This window comes from Clupea harengus, chromosome 12 (genome assembly GCF_900700415.2).
Source record: "Clupea harengus chromosome 12, Ch_v2.0.2, whole genome shotgun sequence".
NCBI classification, from domain to species: Eukaryota; Metazoa; Chordata; class Actinopteri; order Clupeiformes; family Clupeidae; genus Clupea; species Clupea harengus.
In genome coordinates, this window is record NC_045163.1 from 3,171,343 (window position 1) to 3,183,842 (window position 12,500).

The 12,500-nt window shown below is 45.8% G+C and overlaps 1 protein-coding gene across 1 annotated transcript in view; it reads left to right on the forward strand.

Moving 5' to 3' along the window:
* Positions 1-12,500, forward strand: part of LOC105893845 (WD repeat-containing protein 7) — a 130,225-nt gene that overhangs the window by 116,325 nt on the left and 1,400 nt on the right. Inside the window, exons 28-29 of the mRNA XM_031577876.2 lie at positions 10,880-10,997; positions 11,814-11,966. Of these exons, the coding sequence (XP_031433736.1) occupies positions 10,880-10,997; positions 11,814-11,966 (271 nt within the window). The remainder of the gene's footprint in view (positions 1-10,879; positions 10,998-11,813; positions 11,967-12,500) is intronic.

The window sequence follows — 12,500 nt, forward strand, 5'->3', positions numbered from 1 at the left end:
TCAATGTGAAGTTGTGTTTGTGTGTGTCCTTTCTATGAGTGCTTGCTTTTTTATTTCAGTGTATGTGAGTGAGTGTGTGTAGGTGTGTGTGTAGAATAGAGAGCTTTTAGTATTATGTGTGTGACCGGCGTGCTGTTTGGTACCATACCGAAACTACAACCAGAAATACGTCTTCAAAATAGTCATGGTCACAACACAATAAATATTACAGTCGAGACTACAGCATCAATAAAGTAACCTTGATGAACCTGTAATTGTCATCCTAGGGCAGTCTAGAAGAACAGCAGTAATATTATCAATACCCATCACACCACAGTCATGTCTGAAATGTAACCTAACCTCACAATACAATTACAACCAATTATACAATTAGAACCAATTTAACAAGACGAGCATCAGCAGTCTGCAGCCTAAGAGAAAGCTGAAATCGCCATGAAACTCTCAAACGGAATAATATTTAACGCCACAACCCTAACAAAGCCATAACATTTGCAGTAACTACACTATACAGGTAACCATAACATCACCATTACTGTAATAATGATTACAGGACAGCATCATTTGACTGTGATTATTAAGTCAGAAGAGTTCTATCAAACAGTACCATAGCTACTTGCATTCAGAGTGCTTGTTTAAATGCGCTGAACCAGCTGAAGCATCTTCATAGCCATGTCCTGAAGAAAAATAAACAAAAAGGATATCAGTAAAGCGTCATTACCACACAAAACCTGATCCATATCGTTACCAGTAGCCAGCAGCATTCAGCCATGCTCGACTCAACTCTGTGCTGGCGGCCATGTTTGAGCCGGGAGAGCCAGAGCGGGGGTTGGGTTGCTGATGCTCCAGATCTGGCACGCTGACTGATGAAAGCGCGACTGTAATGCGATTGGAGGGAATTAATATGATGTAATGATGTCTGCATGTTTGCCGAGCCGGAGCGCTCCCGTCGGACGGGGCCACGGGCGGACCCGTCATCCGTCTGCCGGCCAGCCTTCACGAGGCCCGACCCCACAAACCAGGTTACCCTGGCCGGCTGAGCCCCCGCATGAGGAATGCACCCAACGTCTGATTATACAATTAGGACGAAACCCTAGCTTAACAAATTTATTATGAGTATAAATATGTCTGCTTTTTTTCGTGTAGCGCGTGCTAATGTGGTTAGCGCAAAATGGCAGTCATTTTTCAAGCTTTATTAGGCGGGCAGGAGGCCGTGATGCAGGCCAACCCCCCACACTTAGCCCCAACTCTAAAGACCAACATGACAGACCCTCTCCACTGCACCAGAGGAGAGCAACAAGAAATGATTTCTTACTGAAATGTCCAAAACATGGTCATGTAATCACCCGATGTAATCACCCGATATAAGCACCCGATCACACTGTCCTATGGACACCCAGTAACTGCTGTGTCTCAGGAATGAGTCACTGGACAGGAGGATGGTGTTGCTGGGCTGGACTTCCTGGGCAGATAATATGTGTTTTATTTTTTTTAAAGATGGAGGTGGCACAAACATGCCATCTCTTAGAAAGAGAGCACGCTTTATTGCCATCAGTCTGCATGGCTACTAATGTATTTTGGGGAATAAAGATATCAGGGTTTTTTTCTGACGTTCACTTTTCATGTTTTTATTTGAGGGAAATATCTCAGTGGTGGGCCTCCGTCAACTGTATGGCATTTGAGCGTGTGTATGTGTCTGAATGAGTCTGGAAGCGTGCTGCTTTTCACAGGTGTCCAGAGAGCGAGGCTGTTTGTGTGTGTGAAGGTGTCTCCAAGGGGAGCTCACTCTAAAAGGACTCTGAACTGAATGGGCGTCTTTGTCAGGAGTATGCAACGCGTGGGCCAGAAACCCCACCCATCTTTCTGACACACACACACACACACACACACACACACACACACACACCCACACACACTCACTCACTCACTCACTCACTCACATACACACACACACTCACTCACTCACTCACATACACACACACACAGGGTGTTATTTGCCATGATCACTGCTGTTACCAAAAACCTTTCAAGGCCACTCAAGGCCAAAAAACAAACAAAAGAAAGAATGAAACAGAAGTAAAGAAGGACATAAAAAACGACAAGAAAGAAAGGGAAAAATAAAGAACGGATGCATGAAGAAATGATTGAAAGAAGGCAGGAAGGAAGAAAGGAAAGCTAGAAGCGATGCTATGGCAGGCCGTGTCATGTTCTTAGGGAGAGGTGAGAGGCAGCTGGAGGTCTCGTGGTGTGGCTGTGACAATGGTTTGATTTGGGCCTCTCTTCCAAGGGTGACACTTTCATACCTCCTTCAGATGAGGTGTGACTTTAAAAAAAATAAAAAACACCTGTCTCCCTCACTCACACACTGACACTCTCACACACACACACACACACACACACACACACACACACACTGACACTCTCACACACTCTCTCTCACACACACACACACACACACACTGACACTCACACACACACATTCTCTGTTCTTGTTAGCCTGGCAAGCAGTTTGGTGTTACTTTATCATTTAAATGGTCCAGCAGGCCAGCACTTGACTCTCCCTGCATTCTCTCAGCGATGAAAAGTGAAGTGGGTTGTGCTGGAATGGCCTAGTGTTATGTGTTGGTTAAAGCGTATTAATATTAAGAGCAGGTGGTTTTATTCTTTCTGACTGAGCTGACTGGGTGTCCCACACGGCTTCTGTGCATATAATGGAAGAGGAGAGGAGAGTTTTCCAAGCATATGATGCGAGGGGGAGGATGGGACTAATGTTTGAGTCGTGTGTGGAGGGAGATGAGTGAAGGAGCACACACACGAGGTGGTCAGGCCATGCTTTAACCTGATCGTGTGTGTGTGTGTGTGTGTGTGTGTGTGTGTGAAATGAGTGAAGGAGCACACACACATGAGGTGGTCAGGCCATGCTTTATCCTGATAGTGTGTGTGTGATCGAAGGCATTGATTAGCTATTGGCAGAGGGCTGTGGCTAATGCAAAGAGAGACAGTGAATCCGTCGCTCAGATGTTTATTTACTGTGGTGGATCACACCGACACACACACACACACACACACACACACACACACACACACACACACACACATAGAAGGAGAGCTTTTTATTGCCTTTGGCGCACCAGTAGTTTTCTTTTGGTACAAATGTTTAAAGTAATGTAAACCTGTTTGATTGAAACACGTCTGACATGTATGATAGTTGACTAGCTTCTCATGCCACACATCTTACATTTTATTCACATACATCAGTCCACTTTTAAACCCTTTTTCTTTATTTTAATGCATGTCATTTCTGTGGCATTACTTCTCTATGTCATACATTTTAGTACTTGGAAATGATTTTACTTACTCTAAAAATGTGTGCAAAATACAGGCCTGCATTTTGTAAGTCTGAGTAATTATTATTTATTTATTTTTTTAAATTTAAAATGTGGTTCTACATTTTAGCTCCAAATGTAATTTCCCTGTGTGAGGACAAGAAAGAAAGGGAGGATGTAAGTGAGTGGGCATCTTTTCAATAATCAGCAATACACCTGCTGTCGTGTGTGTCTGTGTGTGTGCGTGCGTGCGTGCGTGTGTGCGTGCGTGTGTGTGTGTGTGTGTGTGTGTGTGCGTGTGTCTGTGTGTGTGGCGGTTTCTCACTTTCCCTCTGTCGGAGGCATCCAGTGTTGAATTCAAATGACTGAGTGGAGTTTGAGCGCTATGGTCAGGACAGGGCTGTTTCTGTTTGGTCAGTCAGTGGGAAACTGGACCGGGCCACGGCTGCCACCAGATGCTACTGCACTTCATCTGGAGAAAGGAAGTCAATTCATAGTAGTGATTCCAATGTAATAGTTTGCATTGGCCTACATTATTTACATTGCAAAACCCATCAGTAGCCAACCTAATTTAAAGATTTATTTTTATTTTTTACAATTATTTAATATTTGAAATATCTTGAAATATCATCCCTAATAGTAGTCAACTATAGTCTGTATAGCTTCACATATGGAATACCCTCTTCCAAAAAAAACAGATATGTATTTATGGTAACTTGGTTCTGCAAAAATGAATATTGTTATGTTTTTAAATTTAAATGTGAAGGGTTCCAGGAGGTTAACATTCTGCTTCACCGCAAGCTGTAGTGGCGCTCCCGCCTGTTCTGTTGGGCAGCTCCCCGAGCGAGTGGAATGTTTGAGTGATACCAGGTAAACACGACCTTGGTTCTCATATATTCCACACATGTAACTGTCAGAAATAACTTCAGATCCTTGAAGCCTTCCCAGTTTTGTTCGTTTCCATGACATGTTCACTAAGCTTTCAAACGGCAAAGACATTTTTATATTTCATCCATGGTGTACATGATGGATATACACTTGACTCCGCTGCAGCTGTTAGCGAGTGATTTAGCAAGTGTTCCTAAACGCACAGACCCGCGAGCACGCACACAATCTGGGTAATTTTCTGTTTCTGTTTCAAGAGAAAACACAAAATAATTCTCTCCCCAAGTAAAAATCAATGGCAGAGCAGTCAATTGCTGATAATGATCAGAAGGCAAATCTTTCACACCAGACCTGCGCAGTGTCGAGCGCACAATCAGGCACAAGTGCTGCAGAGAAGCGGACACCAGCCCTGAAAACACACCCGGGCCCCGCACTGACAAATGACTCACACCAAATTACTCATGGAACTTCCATTTTTACATATCAGAATTAACTGGACATTTTTATATAATACATACATCAATACCTTTCTGTATAAAATGTATACAAATATATTTGTGTCAGAGAGTGTGTTTGACTCTGTGTGTGAACCCGTCCCGATAAGGTTAGAAGTGTTAAGAACATGAAAGTACAAAAGATGAAAACACACAGGCGCGTTCTCAGCTAGTCAGTCAGCCAGCGGCCCGGGTCAATGCTGACAGTACATTAAGAGTCTCTGACGCACTTCATGAGGACAAAGTGAATAAAGCATAACATTAAACGCAGCTTAACGCTCTTTCCCACTGCTCTACATGTGCTTTTATTCATGAGCTTTAAGGGAGAGCGCTAGCTGCGCGCTAAAGCTAAGCATGCTGGGCCGGGCCCGACTTTGAACTGAGTTTATTGACAAATTGTTGGATCGAGTTATAACAAAGAGCATGGCTGGAAGTCACGATCATGCAAATGGACTGGTGTCTGAAATAATCCTCTTTTCAATACGGGAAGATCTGAGCACTTTCTCACGATGGAGCTGCTGGATTCGTACACACACGCACACACCCGCACGCACACACACACGCACGCACACACAGGCACACTCACTCGGTTTCTCTCTTAAATGTGCGTGTATGCACAGTGTTTTAGTTTTTTTGAAAATTACTTAAATGTCATAGATATTTATTGAATCTAAAGAAAAAAATCTTAATATATATATTTATATATAATATAGATTAACATTGACGCTTTCTGTCCTGTGGTAATATATGGTAAAAAATAAAGAAAGAAACTGAATTAGTAAATCATAATTAAATGTCAGATTTTCTCAGTTTAATGCAATTTGAATTCTTTTGACAACCTCTAAAGGCTTGCTAAAGGATTCTACATTCCTCATGAGAATCTCTGACACTGATACTGGAAATGTTGCATTCTGTAGGAAGATTCTGTCCCAGCGCTGCAGCTTGCTGAAGACATTGATTCCTGATACATGTCAATATTTTCATTTGCATGTGCACCAGCATGTGTGTTGTTTAGAAGGTTGCCATGCTTCCGAGGTTTTAATACAGGTTGTTTCTTAATGTACTCATTTTCTAATTTATCAGATCGTATATCCATGCCACTATAAATTCAGTGCCTTTTTTTTTTGTCTTTAAAATTAGTTATCAATAATAAAAGCAATATGGCTTAGTTTCTGCCAAATAATACTTTATGTGCTCACTCCTCGTTATCATTGTCAGGTTATTTAGTTTAATACCCATTTCACATTGTTTGTCTGCTTCCCTTTAAAATGGAATTCAGAACCGAACACATGTCAAATATCAGTTAACTGTAATTCAAATGAATACTTTGTCAGTTCTTGTAGGATGTAAATTCCATGAAAATAATTAGTATTTCAATTGTTGAAGATTTAGATGTATGAATTAAATAATATATTATTCCATTTGTGCACCTCATTACAAATCAATGTTATTTTCTCAGATTTTGTTACCGTTAGATAACAAAGACTCGTTTGATTTAACTAGTGTTAAGATTTTTTCAATTTTAAGATATAGTTTTGTTAGGTACAATTTTTACCTACTTATATACCACACCTTTAAAATTAATTCTTTAAGCTACTTTACTGAAGCTGAAAAGAAGATATTTTAACTACATTACAACTGATTATTTAACACTGATATTACTGTGTTTTAAAAGCACTAATTTCACCTGAAATCTTTTAATGTATGTTGAAATATTTGATACTGTATTTCACACAAATATGTCCCCATAACACATGCAATTTTTCTCAAGCTAATTTTTCAATACACTGAAAAATTGACACACCCATTTTCTCTCACGGCTCACAATTCACACACACACACTTCACTTATGCACACACTCCATTCACATACGCATGCAAAACACGCTCAACAGATCTTCAACTGAAATTAATTTAAAAAACAAAGCAAGACTCTTACAGCGTGTTGTAGTCGCATCAGGAGCAGCGGATGCAAGTGTGTGTTTGCGAGAGTGTGTGTGTGTGTGTGTGTGTGTGTGTGTGTGTGTGTGTGTGTGTGTGTGTGTGTGTGTGTGTGAGAGAGAGAAGCCTGCTGGCTGGGTTTGAGCACAAAGCACATGATGAAATGGAGGATTGATCAGGGCAGATGCTCGGGGCCCATTGATCAGGACTGCAGAGCTTATGGATGGCTGTGCTGAAATGGAACAAGGAAGAGGGCCAGACAGACAGGGCTGTGCACACAAGGAATTAATATAAATAGTTGTTGCTGCATGCCAAGATTCGGACTTAAAGGCGGGGTGTGTGCATTTCTGTGTGTATGTTATAAACACAGGCAGTGTGTTTGCTCTGGCTTTCCTTGTATTTGCTTAAGCTGCCATTTTACATAGACAATTTTATACCAAGACCATATGTTTTTGTATTGACACACTTGGGTCTGCTAGTGTGTGTGTGTGTGTGTGTGTGTGTGTGTGTGTGTGTGTGTGTGTGTGTGTGTGTGTGTGTGTGTGTGTGTGTGTGTGTGTTTGTGTGCTTGTTGCCCTCGCATTGTGTTTGTTCTGAGTACTCAGGTCCTGCCCTTCATGACCAACCTTCGCCCTCGATGGTCGTCTTCATTTTCCTCCCCTGCTTCTCCTCTTTCTATTCTTCTCACTGCACAGTTCTCCGCCTGCCCTTTCTTTCATTTCTATAGTTCACTCCTGTGCTGCGTTTCTCTCTCTCTCATCCTTTCATTTCTATAGTTCAGTCCTGTCCAGCGTTTCTCTCTCTCTCTCTTTCTTTCATTTCTATAGTTCAGTTCTGTGCTGCGTTTCTCTCTCTCTCATTCTTTCATTTCTATAGTTCACTCCTGTGCTGCGTTTCTCTCTCTCTCATCCTTTCATTTCTATAGTTCAGTCCTGTGCTGCGTTTCTCTCTCTCTCATCCTTTCATTTCTATAGTTCAGTTCTGTGCTGCGTTTCTCTCTCTCTCATCCTTTCATTTCTATAGTTCAGTTCTGTGCTGCGTTTCTCTCTCTCTCATCCTTTCATTTCTATAGTTCACTCCTGTGCTGCGTTTCTCTCTCTCTCATCCTTTCATGTCTATAGTTCAGTTCTGTGCTGCGTTTCTCTCTCTCTCATTCTTCAAGCCTGTCTTGTCTCAGTGGGAGCAGAGGTGAGGTTTATTGCTGTGTGGCAGAAATGGAGCTGGAGCGATCCCAGGAGCAGAGTTTCCTCTGGCCCCCACAGCAGTGCAGCTCCAGCACCCCCCTCGAGGCCCTGGTGCAAGCCCAGCTGAGGTGCACTGGGCTGGGACAGGGCTGGGCCATTTTGCAGGGTCGGCTGGAGCACGGCTGTGTGGTTGTGTCATATAAGCAGCGGAGAGCTTCCCCTCAGGAGCCCAGAGAGGCAGGTGCCAGGATGGGCATGCTTTCCTCGCTTGGCCTTTTGTGCTGAAGCCACATGGCGCCCAGAAGGCCCTGCTAAGCTCTCCACATCCTCCTCATCCTCCCCATCCTCCTCATCCTCCCCTCTGGTCCGGAGCTCAGCCTGGTGCCCACTCGCAGGCCTGCAGCTACACCAGCACTCCCTCTCTTTCTCTTTCTCTTTCACTCTCTCTCTCACTCCCTCTCTTTCTCTCTTTTCTCCAGTGCCAGCAGCATCACCCTCTCTCCTGATCCATAGCTGGTGTCTCATCCACTGCCAGCACCACTGCCTCCTTCCTCCTTTCCTCCCTCCTCCTCCTCCTCCTCCTCCTCCGTCCTGTCCTGGCCTCCTCCCTGCCCAGGCTTCACAGGGCCCCAGGCTGGGAGCTCTGGCTTGGCCGCTCCCCCGTGGGTACGAGCAGGGCATCTGGGCTGCCTCCCACCCACCCTCCCTCCTGCCCGCCTGCACCCTGTCGATACGGCTTGAGCCAATCACGCACTGCTGATCATTCAAAAGATTATCACTGCTCTTTCTCATTCTCCCTCTCTTTCCCCCTCTCCCTCTCTCTCCCTCTCTCTTCCCCTCCCTCTCTCTCCCTCTCCCTCTCTCTCCCCCTCTCCCTCTCTCTCCCCCTCTTCCCCTCCCTCTCTCTCCCTCTCCCTCTATCTCTCTCTCTCTCCCCCTCTCCCCCTCTCCCTCTCTTCTTCCCCTCCCTCTCTCTCCCTCTCCCTCTCTCTCTCTCTCTCCCCCTCTCCCTCTCTCTCTCTCTCTCTCTGCCTCCTCCTTCCTCAGTCTCTTACTAAAAATCAATAATTTGGAATCAGTGCTGGGGTTTTCTGCTGCATATCATTTTTGAACCTTTGAATGCTGACTGATGTTATCTATCACTGACCCTAGCATGAAGAGAGGGAGAGAGAGAGAGAGAGAGAGAGAGAGAGAGAGAGATGGTGCGATTGCATGAATGCGCGATGCGATGTGATATACACGTAGAAAGAGAAACGGAAGAGGGATTCAAAGGGCACATTTGAGCAAGATCAGAGGAGATGAGTGAGGGAGATATGGGGAAGATGAGAGAGATGTTTGGGACAGAAACAAAGAGAGCGAGGGAGAGATCTTTCTTGGAGAGAGACAGATTTTGGGGCGAGATGAGTGTGTGTGAGTGTGTGTGAGAGTGTGTGCAGACTGATGCTCGGAGCTGGGCTGTAATGGCTTCATTGTGTGCGTACAGAGGCTGGGTGTGCTTGAAGGTGACTGGGGCGCAACACCTTATCAATCTCGCCTGATCAAATCAAGTCTTCTGACAGCTGACAGCTGCTGATTTGTGTGTGTGCGTTATGCACACATACACATTATGGTTTGTGTGTGTGTGTGTGTACGTGCACATACATATAATGGTTTGTGTGTGTATGCTTGTGTATGCCATCACAGGCAACTATGTTGTTATTGCTTAGCACTTGTGTCATTCCATGAAAAGCTACACGTGTTGTATGAATACATATGTGAACTGCCCCCACTCACTTGGAACGGATTTTTTCCCCTGTGGATTGATTTACTTTATCTATCTACATTTTTTGAAAAATAAAATATGAGGAAAAAATATATAAATGATAGATATCGGGGAGAAATAATTGATCTGCATCATGATGTACATTTTCCAGATCAGCTTTTTGGAGATCTAGAGATTTGACTGCATTCTTCTGTGTCTCCTGCTCGTTCCAGCTACACCCATATAATTACTGTGTGTTTGTCTTCTTTTAGCTGTAAATGTCGAACAGGATTTGTTATGTCATCCAGCACCCTGATCATTCATGTCAATCTGAATCTCATTGGGATTGATCCAGGGCTTTGGCTCATTATCTGTCCCCATGTGTGAGCACTCGCCCAGGCCCTTAGTCCACTCCCAGTCCTCTGCCTCTCCTCTCCTCTCCTCTCCTCTCCTCTCCACCCTGCTCTGCTCTGCTCCTAGCCTGCCCTCTAATGCAACGCTGGGTACGCCGGCCTCCGACGCCGGCTGCTCGTTCATTAGGGAGTGGGACTTTTAATGGGTCTAAACGTCATCAAACATGTCAGAGCTCGACAGTCAGGAGGAAGGTGGGAAAGGCACTGTGCTGGCCAGCCCGTGTTGACATTTGGCACGAATTGTATTAAGTGTGCTTCAGATCGACCTTGAGTCTGCCAGCATGTGTGTGCGATCATGTGTGTGTGTGTGTGCTTTGTGTGTGTGCTTTGTGTGTGTGTGTGTGTGTGTGTGTGTGTGTGTGTGTGTTTTTTTGCACATCTTCTGAACAGATTTTAAATATGTGTGCGTAGTTAAAGACAGTCACACTTGAGCGTGTGTGAGAGAGAGGGAGCATATTAGCTCCTGTTCTCTATAGTGCTGCACACTTTGATGTGGCACACCACTCACAGCACGTGTCCTGATGCATATTCACACGCGCACACACACACACACACACACACACACACACACACACACACACACACACACACACACACACAACGGATGATTTGTTAACAAGGCCTCTCGCACAGATGCACACAGCTATCTGCGATTTGCACGGCGAGGGGTGCGGCCGGGGGAACACCCCGAGCCCTAATTACAAGGCATTGTGGGAGTCCATTACGGCCGCGTCGAATGACTGATCCCATTGACCTTGAGCTGACATTATAAGCTGTGTCTAATCTGGCCACTCTATATTTCTAACGCTTCCTCCCTTTCTCTCCCTCCCTCCTCCCTCCCCTCTCCCTCCCTCCCTCCTTCTTTCTCTCTGTCTCTCTTTTGTCCCACTGCTGGTTAGCATCACAATGGGGCTGCCCCTGAACCCTGCAGCCGACTCGGCCCGCTCGGCTCGCCACGCTCTCTCGCTCATCGCCACGGCCCGCCCACCCGCCTTCATCACCACCATCGCCCGTGAGGTGAGATACACACACACACACACACACACACACACACACACACACACACACGTGCGCGCATCTACATATCATACATTTGTACACACTCTCATACCATGCACTCAAACTCTCTTTCTCCTTTTGAATGACACACAATACTCATGCACACATTTTCACAAACAGACACACACACACACACACACACACACACACACACACACACACACACATACACACACATATGCACGCGTCATCATGCATACTCTTGAAAGTCTTCACAAAGTCTGTCACAGTCACAGTACCAATGAGAAATCAGAAAATGTCCCCTGCTCCAGACCTACTCCCGAAACACACACACACACACACACACACACACACACACACACACACACACACACACACACACACACACACACACACACACACACACACCCTCTCCTGCCCTCTCTGCCCCCATTCTTGTCCCTGTCAGTGGGGCCCCAAGCTGAGATGGATGGCAGACCCATGCACTGACCCCCAAGAGTGACTACTAAGCACTGGTCTCTCTCTCTTCTCTTCTCTTTCTCTCTCTCTCTCTCCCTCCCTCCCTCTCTCTGTCTCTCTCTCTCTCTCTCCCTCTCTCTCTGCCTCTCTCTCTGCCTCTCTCTCTCTCTGTCTCTCTCTCCCTCTCTCTCTCTGCCTCTCTCTCTATCTCTCCATCTCTCTCTGTCTGACACCTGGGGAAAGGCAACACCCACTTACACAATCTTTAAACCATGTGAGGAGGTCACTGGAATCAGTTGTTTCACTGTGTGTGTGTGTGTGTGTGTGTGTGTGTGTGTGTGTGTGTGTCCACAGGTGCACAGACACACGGCGATGCAGTCGCAGGGTTCGCAGTCCCAGCAGAACGTGCACACCACCACTCTGGCCCGAGCCAAGACTGAGATCCTGCGCGTCATCGAGATCCTCATCGAGAAGATGCCCAGCGACGTGGTGGACCTGCTGGTGGAGGTACCTCACCACGCCACACCACACCTCACCACACCACACCTCACCTCACCACACCACACCACACCACACCACACCACACCACACCACACCACACCACACCACACCACACCCACAGCACACCACACCTCTCACACCACACCCACAGCACACCACACCACACCACACCACACCACACCCACCTGCTACCACACCACACCACACCTCTCACTCCTTACCACACCACACCACACCACACCACACCACACCACACCCACACCTCTCACACCACACCACACCACACCACACCACAACCACCCACCTGCTCCCACACCACACCACACCACACCACACCACACCTCTCCACACCTCTCCACTCCTCAGTCACCCAAAACTCTGCCCTCATCGGTCACATGGGCAGATATCCGTTACGGCTGCTCCTACAGCTGTCAGCTGATGATGTGTCCATCACATTTGTCAAGAAAAGCTGAAGTCCTCAATATTTCATTGTGGTGGTTGTACATTTAGCACCAACACATTCTATTGATCCTATCGGTG